The 25,086-nt window shown below is 46.1% G+C and overlaps 2 protein-coding genes across 2 annotated transcripts in view; both read right to left on the bottom strand.

Annotated features, from left to right (window-relative positions):
• LOC142894184 (sodium/potassium/calcium exchanger 3-like) overlaps positions 1 to 11,871 on the bottom strand; it is a 39,503-nt gene extending 27,632 nt beyond the window's left edge. The window contains exons 1-2 of the mRNA XM_076035402.1: positions 11,176 to 11,871; positions 8,021 to 8,149 (exon numbers count right to left, since the gene is read on the bottom strand). Of these exons, the coding sequence (XP_075891517.1) occupies positions 8,021 to 8,149; positions 11,176 to 11,371 (325 nt within the window). The 5' untranslated portion in view covers positions 11,372 to 11,871. The remainder of the gene's footprint in view (positions 1 to 8,020; positions 8,150 to 11,175) is intronic.
• A 4,602-nt stretch (positions 11,872 to 16,473) lies between these two features.
• dtd1 (D-aminoacyl-tRNA deacylase 1) lies at positions 16,474 to 25,051 on the bottom strand. The gene is made up of 6 exons (XM_076035375.1): positions 24,908 to 25,051; positions 24,450 to 24,540; positions 23,853 to 24,088; positions 22,660 to 22,757; positions 20,030 to 20,238; positions 16,474 to 17,077 (listed from the first exon to the last, which is right to left on the bottom strand). Exons 1-5 carry the CDS (start codon positions 25,026 to 25,028, stop codon positions 20,083 to 20,085), a joined length of 702 nt encoding a protein of 233 aa, XP_075891490.1. The 5' UTR covers positions 25,029 to 25,051; the 3' UTR covers positions 16,474 to 17,077; positions 20,030 to 20,082.
• Between the last annotated feature and the right edge of the window lie 35 nt (positions 25,052 to 25,086).

Genomic DNA, 25,086 nt, shown 5'->3' with positions numbered 1-25,086 from the left:
CGGAGCTCCGAGGCACAAAACACAGTAAAAATGGGAGTGCGAGTGCATGTGCAAAGAGGGAAGGAGGAAGAAGGTCTTTTATACAGTAGACCGGGAGGGGAAGAGATAAGGAAAGAACAGGGAGGAGAACAGAGAGAGACAAACCAACAACTATACGATAGTTGACCGATTTCACAGCTCATATCCTGTACAGGGAGAGGATGAGCACATCCGTGGCAGGCCATAAAGGAAAATGAAATACGATGCGTATATGTTAACCTAGGATTCTAACAGTTTACACGTGCTACTAGTGATCATACAATATAAACCAAGATAAAGAATAACACAAGAATACTTTTCCATTACAGTGCCATTCCAGGTGCGGAGCTGTAACGTAATGGAGCGGACAGAAGACGTAGAAAACAGCGGTCCCTGGACAGAGGAGGAAACTCATTGCCTCATCAGTCTGTGGGGAGATCGCTCCATTCAAGCCAAGTTCCAGGGCCTGTACCGCAACAAGTGCCGCTGTTGCAATGATATGACGTCACACACTACACACTACGCTGGACGACGCCTCCGCTCCGACGTTGTTGCTACAGCAACCTGTCAGATCAACCGATAATGTGGCCCATTCTGAAGAGAGCCACATTCCATTTGGACACTTGCTGTAAACAGTGTGGGCAGTCAGCCCTAAAAATTGGATTTGAGAAGGAATCTGATTGGTATCAGATTCGCCTGCAGTCTGAACGCACACGCCTATGATATCGGTGTAAAACTACGACCAGTTGCAGGCTCTCTCAGTTGGAGTTGTACAGATGGGGGAGCTTCATATGACTTTAAATGAGTTCAAATCTGAGCAACTGTCTGATGAGACATTTTGTGGAAAATGACGTGAAAACTGGTTTGGTTTGAACAGGAGTCTTATCTGTAGCAAACATGCTTCTAGACCGCTAAGTAGAATACAGATATAATAGATATATATTTATACAACTACATGTGAGAGATGCTGATTGTTTCTTTTACAAATGTGTCAAAAGTCATTTAGATTTTCTACCTAATGAATCTTTCCACTTACTTAAAAAAAAAAAGAAAAAGGAACATATGGCCGTTCAGAGAACCTTCTGGTCGACAAGACGTGAGAAAAAAAAAAGGCTCAGCATGAGCGCGCTGCCTATCAGATCTTCCATCAAGGTCAGTCACCGACACAGGCACCCACGGCGTTAAGTTTAGGTACAAGCGTGGCTTTTTCACTATAAAGGCGATGACTCACTTTTAAATAGTGTACATCACCATGGGAACAGGCTGCACAGCTCACTCGGCAGCAGGTTAATTCACTCTATTGAATCAGTGTATGAAGCTCAACGGCTTGTGATTCATCTGCGCTGACGAATGGCCACTCTGCTGTACTCAGATCTCACTGATGAGGGCGTTTCCCTAAAACGGAGGGAAAAGTAAAAAAAAAAAAATGGCTACAGAGGTTCGTCACCGCGGAGATAAACGTTCAAGGCATTTTACGGCACCTCTGACATGTTTCCGCGAAGAAACAGCGGGTCGCTTACAGAACCTTATTTAAACATCAATAATGCACGATTTCAGGTTGGCAGTGAGGTTTTTCATCCAGGAGCTACAGAATGTGCCCAGAGCGTCACTGCAGCGTGAGGTCCGTTGAACCGGCAAATCTGTTTACCATCCACACTGCCGTGACACCGAGGAAGGATAGCGATCAAACTACCAAGGTGTGCGACCTTCTTTCCGCACGTCCGTAGTTGGCGCGGTGATACATTAAAGAGATCAGGTTTTCACTTCCACTTCACTTGCAAGCGTGCGCAAGTCTCTCAGATCTGTGAGAGAGAATCTGTGTCTGCTGGACCACAAACATGAGAGTGGAGCTGCTGGTTGGCTCACGTATCTGCACGGTACAGTGTGTACATACAGAGGCTATACTGTAGAGCCGGAGGGCAAGAAAAAATGTGATGGTTGTATTTCCTTGGGATTTACAGATTTGGCTGAGTGTGCTGAATATCATAAGGTGTTTATAAATACATACATATATGTATGTATTTTATAAATGTATTTTATAAATACATACATATATGTATGTATTTATGTATTTTTTTCATTGTGGATTTTGATGTACGGCAATATTGTTCTTGATATGTTCAGGCCAATAAACATCTTTAAAACGAACCACTTAAGAGTAGTGGCTCATTAAAAACAAATAAAAAAATAATTCAACTTCGTTAGAGTCACACAGATGAGCTATTCACTGCCAGCTACGCAGATATCAACAGCTTGAGGCTTCCCACTGGTGCGAGGGGTGACACTAGACATTTGTCACCGCCCCTCGGCTTGGTGATTAACTGAAACCAAAGCCAGTGTGAAGAGGGAGTAAATATTTTCCAATGGTAAAAAATTGCATTTCTAATTCTTTTCATATACAAAAGCAACTGGGTCCAGGTAAAACTGCTCCTGATTCAGCTATAATGCTAATATCATGAGCAAAAACTAGGTTTTAACTCACTTTCTGACATTTTGTTTGCAGAGGGTGCTTCCCACTTTTTCTGAAAGCTGATTGGCTACTTCATACTATATACTGTAATACCAACAGAAACTTACTCAGTTGCTACTTGTACATTTATTACATTTGCACTGCTGAGCTCAACCTAAAACTGAAAGATTATTTTGTTGCCATTCTTCTCTCAAAGTATTGACTTCGTGGTTTGTTTGAAGACTCCACATTCAAAGAGATCTGCACTGGATGGGAGGGCAGTAATGTGGAATTTAAAAAAAGAAAGCTGGAGAAGGATCTGTTTTAAATGCACAAGCAGCCTCATTAGAAAAGCATTCTTCTGTACTTCTGTTGAAAGACGCACAGACTAGGGATGCACTGATACCGATACCAGTATCGAGTATCGGTACCGATACCGGGGTTGACTACTTTGCTCGTACTTGTAAAATAGATGCCAATACCATGACACAAATACCAGTTGTATATGTATGTGTATGACAATTTTTTGTCAGTTTGTACTGGAGTGAACTTTTTGTGTCACCCCATGGTTTCATGTTGTTCAAATAAGAACATCTGTGGAAAAAAAAAATCAAAGCAATTCTATAATGCGTAATGGCCCTATTAAGTACTTAGTATCAGTATGGGTGAGTACTGAAATGCAAGCACACGTCGTTGTCTACTCGTTAAAAAAGTGGTATCGGTGTATCCCTACTACAAAGGAAAGAAAACCTCTTTCCAGTTACTCCACTATAAGCTGAGAATCTTTATCATATCTTTGCACCTGGCCAGGTGGTCTACAAAAAACAGAAAAATGTCCCAATTCCCTTAACGGCGGGGGGGGAGAACTGCAACATGCGGTTTGGAGGGTGGTGGTGGTGGTGGGGAGGCGGGCAGGGGTACTTTGTGCGGGAGCCAGCGGCGTCCTCCTAAACTTTCCGAGCAGTAAATGGAGGATGTTGGTGGGCCTTGGGGGAAACACTTCGACATCGCTGAAAGTCAAAACAGCAGGATGAATCTTTAAAGGTGTGTCAAGCCACTTTAGCTGCCGGCGAGCAACCAAGTTTTATAATTTAGCAGGGGAACGGGGAAGCGTCTCTACCCCCCCGACCGCCACCACCACCAGCCCCGTATGATGAAGCGGAGGAGAACACTGAAATCGATGAGCGGGGAAGCGAAGGCAAAAGGCAAAGAGAGGCAAACAGGTCCCGGTGAACATTCTGTCCTCCGACGGGTCGGAGCCGCCGCTCGGGAGGGACCGTCGGACCGGCCGGGATAATTGCTGTGATGGATCGGTCGTATTCCCCCGAGCGCTGATCCCTTGCAATAACACAACCAGATGACTTTGCCGATCCTCGACGTTATGAAAGAATTCTCTCCGTCCGTCTGCAAACTGTTTATGCAGTCACTGTGCTTGGCAAAGCAGCAGCAGCAGAGGCAGCAGCAGCTCACTCAGAGCTAATAAAGCAAAAATGGGAGATTGGATTATTGTGGGAACTCCCCGGGTTCAGTTTTGCATCCGATTGTTCGAGATTTATTGTCAAGGCATTGAAGCCTGATCTGACCTGTTTTTTTTGTTGTTTGTTTTTTTCTGCTACGACTGAATCGTTGCGTTGGGTTACAGCGATGCATACTGCTGCAGCACATGAGGATTTGCCTGGAGGCTGACCTGGTGAAGCGAAGCGATGCTCGCGCACGCAAACACGCAAACACGCAAACACTCACACACACACACACACACACACACACATGCAGAGTGGTAGGAAAACCTGCCCACACAATGAAACACACCTACTCGGTGTAGAAACGAGAGCCGGCGCCTTCACATTAATCAATACCCTCCTTAACGAGGACTGATTCCGAATGGTTCAGCTCGCAGCCTTGCACACACACACACACACACACACACACACACACACACACACACACACACACTTGCAGGGAAGCCCTGATTAAGTCATTGCAGACTCCTCTCCTAAAATGGAGTGTTGCGTCGGAGCTGAGCTGAGTGCAGAGAAGCTGATCTTTAATAATGGAGGGGAGAGCCCCTCGGGGGAGACCCCCCCCCCCCCCCCCCCCCGCCCTCCCTCACCACCATCACCACCACCACCTCCACCACCACCCCGCCCCCGGAGAGCACGGTCACATGTACAGGGGGTACCAGAGCTATCCTATCTAATCACGCGCAGCTGATACGCTGGTACACAAACCCACTCCGGGGAAGGTGGGGGGGGTTTACGCAAAGGGAGGGGAGAAGATGCATCTGCTGCTGCAAGGTGTATTTATACCGACAGATAAGTCACATCCCGATAGGCAGCAAACACACAAATGCTCTGATGCATCTGTTTATCATCGTCACTATATGGGCTTTAACCCTTGAAGACCAAGTAGGTTTGCCTGGGTAAGTTTGTGTGGAAGATGCAGTACGCAGGATAAATACGGCCACTGAAAGTAAACACATGGAGGGTTTCTGAAATTGAATGCAGTCAGACTGGACAGTTTATGTTAATAACCCAGCGTTGCAAACAATACAAGCAGCATAACTACAATATACTGAACATAACGACGACTTTAAAGTCTAGTTTGGAGGTGCTGAGTTACACTAGCAGTCCAAAGTTTGGACACACCCGTTCCTTCTTTATCTTTACTGCTTTCTACACTGTAGATACACACTGAAGACATCAAATATATGACCAAGATATGTGGATTAATGTTGCAAAAGAAACAAAATGTTAAATACCTAAATATGTATGTATTTTATATGAAGGGTGGCTATTCTAGATCAGCTAAAACATAAAACTTATTTGAGTTATTTCACACTTTTTTGTTTAATACATGTTCCATATGCATTCATTCATAGTTTTGATGCCTTGAGTGACAATCTACAATGAAGAATAGTCAAAAAACCATTAAATCAGAAGTATGTGTCCAAACTTTTGACTGGCAGTGTATTTTACGCACTAAAATAAAAGACAAAACGTCTTAATTTAAGCCTGTGAATCATTAAGGAAACTCCACGTGTTGCAACATCCAACAATATGGCAGCACACGGCAGTGCACAAAGTAGAAATGCATCACCTCCTCCTGCAGATGCCACCAGTTCTGAACGCGCAGCAAGGCAAACCATGTACATCTAGCAAAGCCACTGCGGGACCAACGTCTCTCAGACGTCTTGAGCAGTAATTGATTTCTCCTCCAGCGTGACCTCGGGTCGCCGCAGAACGCCGTGTCTCTCCCTCCTGCACTTCGGCAGCGGAGTCGTCCAAATGAACATCTGTTGTTGTCGGGCGGTGGAAAGTGGAAGGTCGAGAGCAGAACACGGAGCACTCTTTTAGGCCGAGATTGCTCGTATTTACCTCCACGTGCGCGCACGCTCGCTCGCACGCACGGGCAGACACACAAAAATCGAACCGCACGCTGCGTGAGCTCGCCGCCTTTTTTACCAACAGAGCGAAACTCAGTTGGAAACCGAGTTTTTGGGAGAGCTGTGAAGCTCGAGGGAGCCTGTCTGAAAACAACAAGCAGTGGGATGAGACGGCTGTTTGCTTTGCTGGATGAAAAAAAAAAGTGCTGAGCAGCATTCGGCCGGGGAGGCCCGAGGACTTGACGTGTGCGTGACATCAACCGTGCACTAAAGGGTCGGGACCACCACATGTTTTACATGTGGATGGGACACATACATCTGGACAGCCTCCCAATCAGGGTTTGACTTTTTTTTGTTTGTTTCTCTAGGTGGGGCAGTTTGATGGGGAGGTTTAATCTCCAGTTGATGCTTGAGCTCAACTGTCCTCCACATGGCTGCCAAGGTTCAGGGTCTCACAGCACGAGTCTAGAGTGATGTCCAGATTTCTGCATTTTTATTATTTCTGGTTTTTGCAACTGCTGTGGCTCCAATTTATTTGTAGTTGGGTCTGTCTCTTCAAGTTGCTGTGAATGTGTAAATTTCCCCAATGTGGGATAAAGGCATTCTATTCTATTCTATTCTATTCTATTCTATTCTATTCTATTTTGGAAATCCTGCTGGCACCAGCAATAGCAATAAATGTTCAGAGGTACGACCGTGATGAACTGATCATCCAACAAGAGAAGAGGTGTCGCACCTGCAGCCTACCTTGGCCTGCTTGGGACATCGTTCCACCTTCACACATCCATCACCTTTTAAAAACGCACACACAGACACAGACACACACACACACACTTACACGCAGGCACACACACGTCCCTCTTCCTTTCAAAGGTCAGATGAAGAGTGAGTCACTGATGACTCACTACAAGGTTTTATGTCTCATCTTGTCAGGGACAAGAGCAGACATCACTGAAACGGGCCTTTCATAAAATAGAGGAATTATTTCTTTTCATTATCAGTGAAAAAAAAAAAAAAAAAAACTTGCAGCCCTCAAGAGAGTGGCAGAGGCCGGAGCCGCTGGGGGGGGGCGAGCGCTTAAATTTAGCATGAGAGCAGGAAAGAGCGGCGACTGTATAATAGGCAAGGTAAGAGAATGAGTTGAACTCTGACCTTGGTTCCCTTTATAGATGACAACGGCGGCCTTGGGAGGCCAAACGGAGATTGATGATAGCGATTTTACTTAATGAGTTCGGAGGAGGGCCGGCCGTGCCCTCTGAGGGGGAAACCGACGGGATGCAAAAAAAAAAAAAAAACACAAAAAAACACAAAAAACCCAGCATGATCTACAGTCGAACAGCATCTCGCCGCCTGTCTCGCCCCGCAGGCATCAATCACAACCTTACGAGTGAAAATAGCAGCCGATAAAGGTGACACACTCAGTCCTGGCACTACGCACATTTGAATGTTTTAAAGGTCCAGTGTGTAAGACTTTTCAGAAAGCGAGTCTGACAGCGCGTCCCGAATTTAGTGCACTGTCGGACGGGCTTCCGGAAAATATGGCTGTAAGATGGCAGCTATCTGGGAGCAAGACACTTAAGTGTATTCTTATATATATGAGAACCATTCTAAGAGTAGGAAAACCAAATTACTTTTTATTGTACTGCGAGTATAAACTTTTATTAACAAATTCATGGGAAGTAAGTTTTACCAATGTAAAGAGCATAAAGAAAGCCACATTTTGCACACTGGACCTTTAAGGTCGTCTGCAGTGACAAGCAAACAGGAGTTCCTTTACAGTGACTTTAAACTTACACCAAATCTGATCACTGGGCAGAACCAGGATGCAGGTGCAGGATCTAACACACACACACGCAGGAGTGGCAGAGAGACATTAGGTGGGGGAGCGGGGGTGGGGGGGGGGTGAGAGTGGAACCCGAGTGTGACGGAAAGTGAGCGGCGCTCGCCGCAGCCGGTGCTCATGGGAGATCGCCTGACCTCTCAAAGTGGGTTAGCCCGCATCAGGAAGCCAAAACAGAGGGAGCGGGAGAGGCTAGGAAAACAGCACATGCAGGGCGATCATTTGTTTCCCCACCTTTGCTCCCTTTCTTTCATCCTCAGTGGTTGGGGGGGGGGGGGGGAGTGGGGGGGAGTGCGCGCACACTCCGGCGTCCTCTTTCTTTCACTCTTACCTGGAGCATTGCAGTTCTTAGATCCTTCGCCTCCCATTTCCTCCAGACTGCTGTTGTCCATTTCCTGCAGCAGCCTCCTCCCTCCGCGCCTCCCCTGGTCCGCGCCGTCAGCCAGCGACACATCCACACCTGGAACCAGTTTGTCCCGGTGAAACGTCGACTTTCAAAGCAGAGTCGGTGGTTACGGCGGAGCTCAGACGGTTATCTCAGGTAGCGTTCTTCCATCGGAATACAAAGGGAGCATTTCTTAAATTTAAATAAAATGAGGTAAGAAGATTTGCCTAAAAAAAAACAGCATCAAAACTGCTTTGCTCAATTCTCACATTTATTGAATTACACTTTCTTTCTATAATTAAATTTCAAGTTTCAATGTTTTAAGTTCCCCTTGGCACCTTTTTCCCTCAGATCTCTATTTTTCATCCTGGACTCCAGTAGAGCAGCATTGCATATTTTGTTTTTCTGCACAACAGCATATTTAGTTAACAACCTCCCACAAAAACGCACTTTTACCGTCATGCTAAAACTGATGGTTTTGTTTTCACCTTCCAAAAGGGACAAAACAAGGCTTCTGTTAAAGAACATGGACGTCATGCTGGGGTTGGGGGGGAGGAGTGGGGAGAGTCTCTGAGGGTGGAGAAAACACCATCAGGTGACTGATCAGTGACCTTTGTGCCATCACAGAAGGCTGATTCTGAAGAGCTGTGCTTTTTAGCAGCCGCTTTCTGAAAATGGGATTGACTAAAATGAATAATGTGGAGACATATTGTTCATCAGAGAAGATTGGGGAAAAGCACATTTTTCCAAGTGCAGGCTATTCCAGTCTGGGATGGTGAAATGATTGGAATGGTTGGAATTTTTCGGATTATTTCAAGCTATAGGGCGAATTTTTAAGGAAGTAAAAGAGGGACGTTTTCTTACCACCATTATGACCTTCTGAACGTTAGCGCTGAATAAATACTTTTCTCATTCTGTAAACACCTTGCGTGTTTTGACATTCGAGGCTCGCATCAAGCAGTGTTATCTGTCACTCTATGATCAGATTCATATATCAAACTAGCCACAGGGGTGTAACAACACAGATGTTTATGTTTGGAGTCACTCGCCCTCGAAAGTCCACAATCATATGTCGAACGGTAATCTTCATTTATTTTCCAAAACAAAAGGGCGGCGGCGGCGGCTCCCACTGTGGCTACATCTGCACATTCTTCAAGAACGCAGCGGCAGCACCACCACCACCACCACTGACTTCATTTCATACTTGAGAGAGCCCAGCAGGCAGCACTACGGCCTCTCCACACTGCCAACCACGAGACTGAAGGTCTTGAGTGAGGGATTGGGGGGAGAATTGGAAAAAAGAAACTCCGGCTATTTAAGAAACCCTGGGGGTGAACTCCTCCCCTGGTCTCAACTTCACAACACCACCAGCAAAGCAGCAGCAGTGGCACAGTTTGCGTGCCGGCTCCGAGGGCCAGTCCACCCCTCCACTCCCCACCCCCCCACCCCCACCCACTTCCCTCCATCTTTGGCTATTTAACGCGCGGGTGGAAGGAGAGGACTGTGGGAATGATTAATGTGCGAGCGTGATGAGGTCGCTGAGTGCTCCGCTCCCAGCTCGGCTACATCGGGCTCAATTTGGCGGAACTTCATTAGGCGCATCATAAATAATCATCTTTAATTGATACGGCGGCGGGCTGATTAAGAGTTAACAAGAACACAATGGGAACACGGGAAACGCATTAAACGGCTGCGCCGTCTTCCCCTCGTTCACCTCTCATTTTCGAGCGCACGCAGAGAAGCGGCACTGTTGCATTTCCAACGTTACCAGGATACGCAGCGGGGAGGAGAGTGGGGGTGGGGGGGTGGAATGGGAGGGGAGGATTAGTCCCACTGATGATGCACAAATCATGAGAGTATGAATATTCATGCGGGCCCCTTCTGTCCGTGGAAAGTGATGAATGCATCTCGGTGCGCTGACGCTGACTCAGTAATTAAGTGGAGTTTCAGGGCCGCCGCCAGAGACGGATGTAAAAGGGTGAGGCGGCGGTGACTCAAGTGCCGCAGATGTTTGCTGTCAGGATGAAATGCACTTTATTACCAACGGGTTATCTGATTTGGATGTCGCGGCACCGATAGTCATTTGACAGCATGCCTGCACAGGGACCATTTTGCAGGAGCCTGAGTGGTTCATGGCCAGACTGGGGGGGGTGGGGGGGGGGGGGCTACCGCACTGAGTTTATGGCTCAGCAGTGAAAACACGTGTACACAGGAAACACACGCATCCTTCGGCCAGAGCTAATCTGGGTTTATATCATGTCAATGAACTCCCCAGATAGGAGTAAGTCTCTTTTTTTGCCTCTTTTGCTTGTGTTACTGTCCAGAAAGTGTGTTAAATCTGATGATTGTGATGACACAAAGGGTACTTAGACGTTGTGAATACCTATCTGGGTGCTGTGACAGGATCCCAGCACGGTTTTGGTGCCCCATATGAAACCTGTTCACGACTGCTATGTTCCATGTCTATCTATGTGGAACGTCCGACAAAAGACAAGTTTTGCAGGAGGCTGTAAACAGAGGGCAAAATATGCTGTTTATTCTTACATTTTCGGGCTGATTTACAACCTAAGGCTGTTCCAGAGGAGACCTGGGAAAATAATGCATATCTGAAAATGGGTATAAAACATGGGTCCTTTAAAGCTCAGGGCACATAAAACGAGACCTACATCACCATTGGAAGCAAACACAAGATTTGGATGGAAAGTAAATTGGAAGACTTACTATTGCTTGGAATTGAGGCATTTAATGAGATATATTGCAACAACTCCCACTGACAAATGAGTGAATGTGCTTATTCGGGACAGAATTGCAAAACTAATTGAATTATGTTGTTATGGTGCTTTTAACTGTGCTCTCCGTGTTCTCAGCTACATGTTTGCTGGCAAATTTTGAGTTTGTAGGAGAAACTGACAGAGTCAACGTGCAAGTAATGCAGCAGCCAGCTGGCGGTGTTTGTGTACTGTACTGTACGTAGTGTGAAAAGTATATAGTATACAGTAAATACTACGTAAATGCAGTATGCAGCATGTGGGATGCAGTATGCAGTCTGTCCTGCTCAGCAGCCCGGACAGGAAGCGCAGCACCAACAGCTCGGTTCTCACCTGAACGCTCCGCGAGGTAGGAGAAGCCCTTGACGAGCAGCAGCAAGCCACCGAACAGGCAGATCTGGATCACAACCAGCTCCTTTCGCTTTTTCCGCCTCGCCCGCACCTTCCTCTGACTCGGCATCACTTGCGCCGGCTGACTCCGGAGTCGGATACCGGGCGGAGACGTCCCCTCCGCCGCTACCACATCCATGCGTGCGTCGGAAGTTGAAGCGGGAGGAATTAAAAGCAGCCTCCCCTGGTTACCGGGGGAGTGGGTTTAAAACTCCAGGGGGTGAGTGGGGGGAAAGGAAAAAGTACCGGGAGGTGGTTTCTTTCTCTTTTTTTCTTTTTCTCCTGGGGGAACGCTGGATAAAACTAAGTTGGACGCGCCGCCGCCGTCGTCACCGCCGCCGGGATGCTGAGAGGGCTGTCGGGTAAAAGAAAAAGAAAAAGAAAAACAAACAGGAGGAGGTAGAGCCTCTGGCTGGAGAGCCGCTCCGGTTCAGCTTCTTATGTCATGTTGAAAAGTGCTATGAGTGTGTGTGAGTCTGTGCCTGTGTGTGCGTCGTGTTCGGACGGAGGACCGCAGCGCGAGCCCTCCATGGATGGGTCCGCGGCTCCCTGTGGTGCGCGTGGAGTGAGTGCGTGGCGCGAGAGGGGAGCGCGAGAGGGGGGCACGTGAGAGGGAGAGAACTGGAAAGAGAGTGAGAAGAGGGGGGGGCGTAGCCCCCCGTTCACGTTAACACGCCGCGGTCAAACCCCCCCCCCCCCCCCCCCCCACACACACACGGCTATAGTTCACACTTGAAAGCTGCCACGTTATATAATTTCGGACACAAGAGGGCAGCAGGTGTGAATAGCTAGCGAGCTCCGGCGCTAACTGCTAATTGCTAACCTTACCGGTCACTGTCTGATAGTTGAAGCTTCAAATTCTCCCATGTCCTCCTTGAAAAGCTCCAGTCAGCATCATCATCTTTTTTTTTTTTTTTTTTTTTTCGTTGGCAGCACTGAGTATGGCAGGAGCTTCCAGTCTCCGGTGGAGAAAGAGGCAGGAAGCTACAGCAAGGACTTAGCTCTAAAATAAAAACCAACTGGAAGCTGGAGGAAGCAATAACTATCTAAGGAAAAATCCACACAATTGTTTTTTGTCTCTTTGGTGATAACCTTTGGTTTGGATGTAAAATGAAATATGTACCAGTAATTGATTTATTTATTTATTTATTTATTTTTTCTTATTGCTCTCTGCTTTGCTGTTTTTAGATGAAAAAAGTCTTTGAATAAAACAAGTTGCTCTGTGGCGCCCAAAAAAAAAGAAAAGAAAAGATGTGCGCCTTTCACTGCCCTCTTCAGGGAATTCCTTTTATTGATTTGCAGTGCAGGGCTCTGCACTTCACGAGGCATGCTGCACTGCTGAATAACAACCAAAGTTTTGCTGGTGAAGCTGCACATGCCATCTCCAATAACCTTTCTGCTTGTTTTGGACTTGCACCACTCATCCATGAAAATAAAAAAAAAGAACGGGGGGGGGGGGGGGGGGGGTCCTGTGGGCAGCAGCCAAACACTTCAGTGATGCCTCACAGTCCAGCTACACTTTCTACAAGCAATAACAACAACAATAGTAATGTTATTGCTCTAAAATGTGTCAACTTCACAGCCCAAAAAGTGAGAGCGAGTCTCTATTATTGCAGATGAAAGCAGTGTATGTTTCACTTCAGGCTCTTGGTCTAAAATAAGAGTTAGGGAGGCTCATCCAGCGCAGGACACATTAACTGCACTGTTTTGTTCAGTTTGGGAAGAAAAAAAAGATTGGAGGCCACACCAATTGATTTTGCTGTGTGGACCATAACAACGGTTCCCTTTGTGCGAGTCAGACTGAGACAAAAGTTTAGGATAATGTACAATTCTTAATCTCTGCTGGGTGGTTTCCTAGATTGTCGGGCCTGAGGTTTTGTATAAATAGCACTGGAAACTTTCCAGCAAGAATGGAAAAAGTGGTCAGGGCTCCAGGCAACTGGTCCCATTGTCCGTTTTTTTAACCCGCTGTAGCAGGAAGCTCAGGATGATGGGGAGGTGGGGGGTGGGGGTTTAGGGAGGGGGTTAACAGACGACAAGACATGTCAGCTAAGGGAGGCGTATCGTGACTAAAAATCCATTTTTAATCTGCATTCGTCTCAATTTCCCCAGGATACATTTAAGGATGGCGCTTGCAATTCTTTCAAGCCACATCATTAAACTGGAGCAACGATCCACGCTTGAGCAGCGGCCTTAAATCTGCCTGCAGTGGGAGACCGGACTGGGCACGAAGTTACCAAACAAGATGAATTCCCAACCTCTCAGAGGCTCACAAAGGAGGTCGAAGAGGGGAAAAGAAAAAAAGCGCAAGCAGGGGGGAAAGAGGGGGAGAGGGGTGGGTGAGGGCAACAAATTAAATCCAGCTAAATTGTTTTTCCATAGCCAGTGGGTCTGGCAAAGGGCTCTCACAAACACACGCAAGATGTAAGATAAGTTGTGAGCGAGAGAAGAAAAAAAATACACGAGACGCGGCGCTGCTCCAATGGCAGGAGAATGCCTGGAATTTAACCCACTTTCTTTCGGCATGTCTGACTGACTGGGCGCCCACTCCCACTCCCACTGCCCAAGCCTGGCAGCTGGTTTTCAAACCCACAGGTGATCTCCATCTTCCAGCCTAGCACTCCCAGTCAGCCACTGGCTGGACAAGACTCTCTCCGATGTTTTGTGCGCTGCGTCAGTTATCGAACGGCCCTGCAGCTTCTCTCCCTCCTCACTCACTCACTGTTAACGGGCAGCCTAGCACCGGCAAGTGGGGAAATCACAGTGCAGCCACTGCAGAGGAGCGCTCGCAAATTGCAGCCCAATTTGAAGCAGAACTGAACGGTTAGCTAGCTGCTAGCAGACACAATTGGGTCACGTCTTGGCTTCTCCGAGAGCTCCCGGCCGGAGCCTGGACTATGCGGCAGCTCCACTGCCTCTGTAATGTGGAGTAACCTCAGCTCAGCACCTCTGAAGAGAGAGGGAGAGGGGATGTGGGGGTTGGGGGTACAGCATGACATGGCTGGACAGGAATAGTCTGCTGAATATATAAAAAAAAAAGGGGGGGGGGGGGAATAGTGTAGACAGGCCAGGTGGTGTTGGGGAAAGAAGGATAAAGGACAAGTGAAAGATCGTACAAAAACAGAATAACAGCAGGATCTAACGTTCATGTGTTCAGGTCAAAATGCTTCTTCAAGTAACAGTAGCACCTTTTACCTCAAAATGATAGTTGTTGTTTTTTTTAAATTAAGATTTATTGACTTGTAACAGGCACTCATACCACTGACAGAGTAGTATACCTTACTGTCTTGGAATGGGACTAAGTAACTCTGGTTGGCTGGCCAGCAGCCTCTGTCAGAACGTGCCTTGGTGCACGGCGACACTTCACTCACAGCAACAGCAGCACCTCCTGCCTGGCTCATGGTAGCCTGCTAGCTCACAAGTCTCCGTGTTCTTAATGGTAAAGAGGCACTGAAGAGACCAGAGTGCGCTGTCCAGGGAAAGAAAAAACACGTTCCAACAAGAGGGTGTCGGGCAGGCAACCTATAGAAGGACACCTGGGGGCGCTGTGCCAAAGGTAGGGACATGACTGTCCCTCCTACAAGTCAAGGAACCATAAAAATGAATGTGAAACTTACATGTGCTGTTTGATTAAGAAGGCCCTGAAAGGCACATACTGCAAAACTGTTTAAAACTCTCTGGCTATATAGCAAATGGGTCTCCGTGCCTGCAACCTAGTACTACCCCTATGGTCGTTATTTACCAAGGGAATTGAGCCATGTTAATATATTTAGTACTGGTGTTGTTAACAATTTCCTTCTGAGCAGATAAGCCCATTTTCAGAGATGTAGCGCTGCAGGTTTGAATACGTTTGAATATGTATGAGGTCTTTTTTCAAAAGTGTATGACAAATAAAAATGACATTAACTGCATGAGACTTGAACATTGTTGTCTGCTTGAAGACGTGTGAAAGATAGCACAAAGAAGCCCAGGCTTTGGGAAACAGTTTATTTAAACTTGCCAAGTTTACTGCATACGTTTCTGCTCAAGCGGCTGGAAATAAATGCAGTAAAAATAAAAAATAATAAAGAAGACTATATTGGTGTATTTCATTGATTTGATCACTTAAGCCTGGCTTTCCTTTCTTTTCTTCATTTTGTACTTGACTAAGCACCTGCTCTCGGTGGTTGGGATGAGCAGGTTAACACCAAACGACAACACAGCGGCAATAACACCATCACAAATGACAGAGCGTCCTCTCCAAAGCCTTGGAAAATCTATCAGGTAGACAACAACTGTGCAGCTGAATAATGTACGTTTAAAAATACCAGGATACCCACGGTGCCACTGACTTAAGATAAGGTAGTTTCTCCCCTCCCCCCAAAAGAACAATGGCACAATCAGCTCCTCTGCTTCACCACTGAGATGCATCAACAATGCACTTGATCACTCATTTTGACAGAATCGCATCTATGGCTGCTGGGCATGAAAAAAAAAGCAGTTTAGACAAGTAAGAAAAGTGGAGTGAATGATGGAGAGATGCACTGCTCTGTGTCATTCATTAGACACGGCCAACTGACTCCTAAAACAGCAGTTGTGTGTGTTTAAGAGACAAGAGGATAAAGAGAAGTCGCACAGTGAAAATATGAAAATACTGTTGTAATATGTCATCCAGAGTCAATACTGCTGTTAAAATATATATGTATACACATATATACATACATATATATATATATACATATATATATACATATATGTATATATATATATATATATACGTATATATATATATATACATATATATATATATATACATATATATATATATATATATACATACATATATATACATATATATATATACATATATATGTATATATATACATATGTATATATATATATACATACATACATATACATACATACGTATATATATATATATATATATACATATATATGTGTATACATATATATGTATGTATGTATATATATATATATACACATATATATACGTATATATGTGTATCCATGTATATGTATGTATATATATATATATATACGTATGTATGTATATGTATCTATGTATATATATATATATACATATGTATATATATACATATATATATATATGTATATATATATACATATACATATATACATATATGTATATATGTATATATGTATATATATATATACATATATGTATATACATATTTATTTTAATTTAAACTATAACAAAAGAAAACCACGGTTGCATGCAGCTTCTAATTCCTGCAGATCTTTTTAATGTCATACACGCTCACCAAATTCAACACAGTGGCTTTTTAACATTATTGTTTAATCTCCTTTATTGTTTTATTTCTTTTTTTTTTTGCAGGACATATACTTTGTTGATGACTGAAATTTCATAAGCTTAAAAAAAAAAAAAAAATCATGGGACTTTAATCTGGATTTTGACAGGGATAAAGTCCTGCGTCGTGATGGAGGTGCGTTCCGGATTCCAGATTACAAGCGTACGAGTGTTTTTTGAGGTGAGAGATGAGGTGAGGAAGAGAAAGGCCAAATGCAAATCAGAGGGACTGTGGATGATGCTGCGGCAGCAACAGCAGCAAAAAAGTCCAGAACGCTGAGGCTGCTGAGGCTGCTGTCTGCTCCCTCCGACAACCCTTTACCCTTCACCTTTGCTCCTGATCAGAGGGCAGGGAGGACACAAAGTACTGCAAGAGGCAGAGAAAATAGTTCTTTTTTTTTTTTTTTCCTTCTTCTTTTTCCCAAACATAAGTCCACCGTGTGAGCCATCACTGAGGTTGAGGTCCTTCCTGGAGATGTCAAGACTCACAGTCATGGCCCTGGTGCAAAGAAAAGTCTGTATGGGAGAAAAACACAGTAATATTTTAGATTACACTCTTCACATTTTGATCATCATCACAGGCCTGAAGTTCCAAATTTAAACCTTATATGCATTGAAGCCATTACCAATGTATGCACTATCAACATCATTTCAAATCATAGAAGTGCAGTTAATCACTTATTTTCAGTCGGACTCTTAAACTATTTTTTTTATAAATTATTATTATAACACCAAAACAAAAACTAAACAGACAAGGACACCAACGTGAAGACCGGCTCACAATGTGGAAGAAGGTACCAGGGGAACCACGCAGCTTTACGTAACACGGTGGGTTCTATGATGTTAATCAGGACCAGCCACATGACACAGGGTTTCCTCACAGAGCCTGAGACTCACTGTGAATGCAGCCTCTCTTCACTTCCCTGACTTCCTCCTCATCCATCCTTCCTTCCTTCCTTCCATCCTTCCTTCCTGCCTTCCATCCTCCCCCTGCATCTGTCAGAAGCCTCAACGCATTGGTTGCACATTTACCCAGAGAGTGCAATAATATAATGACACTATAGAAAAAATAAATAAAATTCTAATACACATACAAGGAGAGCGAATCTCCATTGGGACAGGGTGCCAGCGCACGGCGTCCCAACAAGCAAACAAGGCAGTGTCCACACTGGTGTTGACGCACCCGCTATGCAAACTGCATCCACGAGAATGACGGCACGCACAGACTCATTTATATTCTGACGCACACAAAGCTACCGACACGAGATCTGCCTCATACTCTACCTTCAGTTCCGTATATGTTACCCGCACACGTTCAGCTGGACGGAGCAATTCCACCACTGACCACGGAGGAGGTGTTGAGCAGTTGAAGCCACACAAGAAATATCCACCCATCCTATTTTCTGTCACTGGCCTCTCCGGCACTCGGGGGTTCGCGGAGGTGCTGGGGTCGAGTCCCAGCTGCCTCAGGGTGAAGGCGAGGTTATCTCCCACCCCCACTACTCCCCTAACACTGGAGCAGCCAGGCACTTCATCATCATGCAGGCCCACACAACACAAACAACCATCCACGCTCACACCTACAGACTATTAAAGCTTAAGTGCGTAATTTTTGGAGATTGTTAAGAAGAAACAGCGACATCAAGTGGTAACATTTTATATTGCAGCGCTCTTCACTTAAGTCCCCTTAGGGACTCCGTACCTTCCCTCTCCCAAGCTTGCCAGTGAACTACGGTGGCCTGCGAGCACAAACCTGGATACCTCGGCAACCTTATTCTTCATTGGTTCATTTGAGGATGTGAGTAATCACCCTTAATAAGAGACGTGCTGTCAGGCAGCTGGATTGCCCACACCGGCTTCCTCAGAAATATGGCGGTGCCAGATGGCAGCTAACTGGGAGAAAGACTCTTTTTCTATGTATATTCTTATATATATGTAAGTGTTCTAAGGGTAGGGAAAGCAAATGACCTTTATTGTACTGTGAGAATACACTTGCATTTATGTATTCATGGGCTGTATGTTAAGCTTTTATCAATATAAAAACCATAAATTAAGCCAAATTTTACACACTGGACCTTTAAAAGTTTAGAATTGTGTGCTTGTCTTTAAACTGTGTGGAAAACATGTAAAACATGGCAACTCCACACAGGTAGGACCGCCGACTAGAAATAGAAAAATTCTCATTTTTAATTCTAATTTACTTTAATTTATGGGAAATAACTTTTTGAGGACAGACTGCCTGTGAGAGTTGAGAGTTACAAACGTACTTTAAAAGGTGGGACACTTGTCAGTGAGAGCCGGGTTCCCTCCATCAGGCGCACTGTTAGACGTCCAACCAGACTTAAATGGGTAAAAGATCAAAACATACGCAACTGTTTCCATGCATAGGGGAAGTGTGGAGTGGGTGCGGAGGCAACGCCACTGCTTTCCTGCCGACGTGCACGTGAGCCTCAGAGTTCGCGCGGGGAGATGGCGGTGCCACAGGAGCCGACGGCTTCAGCAGGAGGGTTCATGGGAGGGGAGGCGCGATGGGGTAGGGGATCAGCAAGGATGGGGGGGGGGGGGGGCGCGGTTGACTCACCGCCTCCTTGTCTCCATTTCTCACAGAACTCTTGTTTTTTTGTTTGTTTTTCCGCCGGTAAACAAATACCAAAGGCAAACAGCAGTGAGTTGAGTCGGCCCGGCCCCGCTGCCACAACAACGCGCAATAAAAAAAGGAAAACAAGAAACAAACAGGTCTGTCTCACGTGAGCGTTTTTTCCGGGTCGCGGCACAACGTCAACAGACAGAAAGAGCAGGCGAGGATGGGAGGGGGGAAAAAGAATCCCCCAGAGACGCTGAGGCGAAGCTGGCCTCCTTCCCTCCTCTCCATGCACATTTGAAGCTGCCATACTGCACCTGACACGGCGCAGCCTGGTCATAAATGTGAAGGGGCTACTCTTGCTGTTGACGCTGCAAAATGTAAAAATAAATAATAAAAAGTAATAAGCGATTAAAAATGATGTACATTTGTCAGCTTTTAAGTTCCATTATCGTTGGAGTCACACTGTCAAGTTCCAGACATCCTTCTGACAAGAGGCTGAGACTAAGGAGAAGTTGAACCGACTGCCGGTGTTGCCCCAGTGGCAACACTTTGATCAGATGTTCACGTTAAAACCAAAAGAAAGCGAAGGCTTTTCTCACTCCCACACGTCTTTAGCAGCAGTTTAGCTGAACGTCGATGCTCTCCACAGGGTGCCGACGTGCCTCCAGCTTCACCCCCAGCATCACTGATCAAACTGATACTGGTGAATTTCAACGTACTACTGCACATTCGCTACCCCCACCATACTATGACTGCTGACAAACAAAGTATTTTAGGACTTGATAATAGCGGTCGCCTCCTCCAGAATTCCCTGCTCGCTCCTCGTACATTTTCTCGCGCTTATATGCGCAGATCAATCACCGCAAGGACCTACGATCAATCACCTCGCGGGTTAGCAGCGGTCGATCGCGCGTCTCCGCTTCCTGGCCCCGCCCCTCTAGGCCTCCCTCTCGGACGACACGTCGCCCTCGGCGCCACTGCTGGCGTTGTGGTCGGGTCGGTGCCGCTGGCTGCTCTTCTCCCTGCCCGGCTCGGAGGGGCCCTTGTAGCGAGTCTTCTCTTTCCTCTGCTGCTGCTTCTCCTGCTTCGCCAGCTGAGGGGAACAACGCAAACAAGCAGAATAATGAAGTACTGTAATCCACCGTTTCAAAAAAAAAGAAAAGAAAAAAGAATCAACCATTTATATGATTTCAACAGCTTGGCAGCCTGAATGAACTCTTCAAAGTTTATGATTGACTTTTCATTTCACCAGAAAAAAAAAAGTGAATCTTTGAAATCACTGAGACACACAGAGACACACACACTCACACCATGTTCATGCTGCGTCATGACTTGTAGATCATGACCTTTGCAGCATGCTTGGTATTCGCCCCCTGGTCCCAACGTGCATGTTTGAATTAGGATGATTAATTAAACAGGCAAGCCACAGCAGCAGCGGCAGCAGCGGCGGCAGCAGCAGCGGTGGCAGCAGCAGCGGCGGCAGCAGCAGCGGCTGCAGCAGCACATCAGCGCTGCCGCTCGACTCTCCACATCTGACTCTGTCTTTGAGGATAAACGGCCGCTTCTATTCTCTGCTCGTTTGGAGCTATTCTTGACGGTCACATGATCACTTCAATGAGTCTATTGTTGCGACGGCCAGGGCTGCTGCTCACACTATCCCAAAAAACAAAACAAAAAAAACAGCCATTCCCACGGCGGGCTGCGACGAGGGAGGTGCGCTGATGCTAAAAATTTCATGGTTGCCGCCTAAATATTTATGAACTAAATGTCATCTTAAAAATCTAAAACATTGCATAACACATTGCATTATTTAAAGAGCTACACACACACACACACACACACACACACACACACACACACACACACACACACACACACACACACACACACACACACACACACAAAAAAGATTGTGTGTTGTTATTCCAATTTGGATCCATTAACACGCTGTAGAATCAAAGCGGGGCCTGCCCTCTCAGCTGATGATATAACATCTGCGACATGACAGAAAAGGCAGAAGATAAACACTTTCAACATTGGGGGGGGGCGACACACACAACTGACAAACCAACAAACTTGTTTCCCTCCAGATTCCTGCGAGCCACGGACGGCCCGGCCCGGGCCAGATAAAAACCTAACGAGATCAAACATTATATAATTTCTGTGTGCGTGTGTGAGAGTGTGAGTGTGTGTGTGTGTTGGGTTTCCGCCCCGGAGCTCCAAACACATCCCCGAAACAATGCGCTCACACAGTCGGCTGGATAAACAGAAAAACAAACAGGCTTGTGCCATTGATCCGCGCCGCCCCGCTTCCCAAACGGGATGAGTTTCATTGCTGTGGATAAGACCCATTGTTTTCTGGCCGCTTGACCCCGGCCGTGGACTAAATCCCTGATTCATGGAAAGAAAGGGACAGTGTCTGTCAGCCCCATGCTCCTTCCCTCCGCCGCCGCAGCCAGGCTTCTGCCTATTGGCCGGCCCCCGTTATCCCTCATGTCCAGCCTTGGCTCCAGCCACCCCTCCACCCCCCCACTCCCCCGGCCTCCGCAGCAAAACATCCCGAACAGACCAGATTAGGATTCTGAGGACCGCTTACTGTCCCTCCCTTTGGGCCTGCGACCAAACGCAGTCAGGGCGGGGGGCAGCAGGCAAAGGAAGGCAGAAGCCAAAGCATGAGCACGTTGGCTCGGCTCCACGGAGCCGCGACCAGAATCGATTGGGGAAGAAGACGGACGGACCAACTTGTTTCAGCTGAAAGGAAAAGCTGAAAAGTGCAACACTGATACTGAAAAAAAAAAACAACCGGGGAAAACATTTGTCTTGCGATTCAATAGCCGCACCGACTCTTGGGAGTAAAACTGTGCAAAATGTTAAAACAAATTGTACAAATGCTAGTTTATGCTTTTTGTTCGAAAGCAAATACAACAGCAATTCGACAACAGTTACACAAAAACAATCATTTTGGTTGCTGATATAACTATAACTATAACTATATTAACTCATTTCATGTAGGCACTGAATTTTAACATACTGTATATATATTTTTTTGGTATGATTCATTTATATTCTTGCCTCTACAGCTGAAACTGCAACGGATCTCAACCTAGTGGTAAATATCACCACCTAGTGGCTACAAATAAGAAGTAAGTGACCGAACTACGCGGTGGTACAAATGTCGTCCCATTACAACCGTTCGATGACACTGGACCTTCAGGTGCACATTCCTGCGCTTGGTGTCAGTGAGAAGTAGTGCATTATGTATTCTAGCATGAATCCCATTGGAGCTGCATAGTTGTTGCATGATGCCACCAATTATTTCAGTGTAACAGTGTAAGAAAGATGAGTCAAAGATGCAATAAAATTATATTTACACATTGATATTCACAGGTGATGCATCCCAGCACATCTGCAGAATGTATTATAGAAGCATTTTACTTCAAAAATGAAAGTCTACATTTTGAACAAATAAACTGCCTTTTTCTGGTCACTCACTCTTGAAATATTTTTAACGTACCAATTTGGGGTCTGGAGGACCAGAAGGTGACACCAGCTCAATGGTGACGGGTCCGTCGTTTTGAATGTGGACCTGCATGAGGGCGCCAAACTTCCCATCTGAAAACAGGAGACAAAGAGAGACATCAGTTGCTGGACTACCTCCAAGTTTCATCTAGTAGAATGGCTGCCAGGATTAGCTTTAAGTTTTGCATTTCAAACGAGCAGCGACTGTTAACTAGGCACACCAGATGGACCGTTTCCTCAATCCCCTGGGGTTTATCGAATGTATCCATCTGGTAAAGAGCCCAAAGAAAGTGTTTGGAAAGGGGAAGAAAACCTTGGAAGGGGACCGAGTCAATAACATTCAAAGGGACTAATCAGATGTGTTCCTGCAAAGTTCAAATACACATAGTTAGAGCTTGAGGTTTCTGATTGCAGTGAAGGGTAACACTGGATGTGCGTCACCGCCCAGCGGGGAGCCATGATGCACTGCAGTGTTTCACTAAACTCTTGCCAGAGCCACTCGGGAGGAAAGAAACAACATATTTCCCATTGAGAAACGTTTCAGTGCCATTTTTATGTGGAAATGACGTCCAGGTGGGGTAAAGTTCAAACACCACTCTTTAGCAACGACTAAACTGACAGTGGCTGTCATCATGTCTTATGATTGGAGATCCTGAGACCAAGTACAAACTAATCCTACTCAGTGTTGGCATGATGGATGTATGACGTGGTTGAATTGAAATTTTGCGGTGCAACAATCCGACTGTCTGGCTCCAGCGGCTCATGTTTGATGAGGACGTCGCAACACGGAGCCCTGAGACGTTGGGCTCAGCAGACCAGTGTGCTGGGGAAGGACAATAAGTTTGCGTGTAACTGTTCCGCTTTCTTCTCTCCTCTGGGTCTGCGAGATTAATGACACTTTCTGCACTGCGAGGCTGTGAGCCGTGGTAGCAAAGCGCCGCATCATCATTTCTCCTCTCTTGAGGGGGAGGACGGGGACTAATTAAGAAGGCCTTTACCCCTCCCTTGCAGGGACAGGGTGTTCTCCATACCTGCTCCCCAGTGGGCTGACCCAGTTCACTGCCACCGTCACCGCACCGAGGATACACAGCTCCCACCCCCACATCCCATCCCAAAAAAAAACAAAACTCTTAACGGGAACACAGGAAAGTAAAAAAGCAGGGAGACGATCCAAACTTATCCACTCACCCTTGATGAGTTCAGGCTTGTAGGAGCTCCTCATGTTCTCCAGGATGCTGTCGTAGAAGGGCTGCGCCAGCTCGGTAGGCATGGCCATGTGGAAGTCCGGCTTGTTGCCTTTCAGTATGCACTGCAACGTGAACTGGCTCACAAACAGCACCTCGTAGTTCAAGTCCATGACGCTTTTGGTCCAGCCTTTGCCATTCTCGTCGGAAAAGAGGCGCAGGTTCAGGATCTTGCGCACCCTGAGGACCAAGTAATCAGAAAATGCAGCTACAGCAAGGATACCAAAAGGCATTCGCTTTAGAGTCGGTATGAGTGTTATATATATACATGACGTTCATTCGTTCATTCATTCATTCATTCATTCATTCATTCATTCATTTGTTTGTTCCAGTACAGTGACATCTGGTCAATTTGGGATCACTGAGTTCCAAGACAATAAAGCTGTTGAAAAAAGGTACTTCAGACAAACCATTAGGTCATATGACATAAAATTTTAAGAAGAAAAAAATAACACTAAGGAACTGGTAACACGATAAGGATTATTATCAAGTGACCTAACTCTAGTTTATCCATACATTGTCAAATGTTTGGTGAACTCACATGTAGTCTGCATCTTTCTGCGTGTCCTCCACTGATATTCCCAGCAGAACGCACAGGCCGCGGCCTATGGAGCTGACCTGCTCCTCTCCCACTGCAAGGAAACCGAAAACAGCTTGACAGGCGGCACGCTCACGCCGTTGACGTCACAGTCAAGGAACAGCTCATCACGTTTAACGCGACATGCCACGGCTAAGCGGTGCACCTAACACACACATTAACTTCATACTTGGTTGAAATTGACACAGTTCAGGAGCTACTGTAATGAATAAGTACTAGTGACTGTAAGTCGCACCGGGCTGAGTCGCACACACTGTCGCCACTGGGGAGGGCTAATGCTAAATGAGCTAAGACAGCATGCTCAGTGTGAGCTGTACATGTAGTTTAAAGTCTCTGGCTTGCAGTTGTACTGTTCCATGCAGCAGTCGACGTATTTTACCGCGCTCAAAAGAGCCGCTTACCAGTTACAGAAGCTTTGGTGACCCTCTGAATGACCGCCCGCATTGTTGTGGTTCTGACGAAGCGAAAGCTGTCACGACTTCCGGCAAGTTGTTGCCCTCTGGTGGCTGAAACAGACAACATCGCCACGACTTCGGAAACAGCCATTTGTTGTTGTTGTTGGTGTTGAGAAATAATAAAG

Source organism: Nelusetta ayraudi, unplaced genomic scaffold, assembly GCF_046127955.1.
Source record: "Nelusetta ayraudi isolate G7.1 ecotype Tasmania unplaced genomic scaffold, CSIRO-AGI_Nayr_v1 ptg000004l, whole genome shotgun sequence".
NCBI classification, from domain to species: Eukaryota; Metazoa; Chordata; class Actinopteri; order Tetraodontiformes; family Monacanthidae; genus Nelusetta; species Nelusetta ayraudi.
This window is presented reverse-complemented; position numbering and strand designations above follow the sequence as displayed.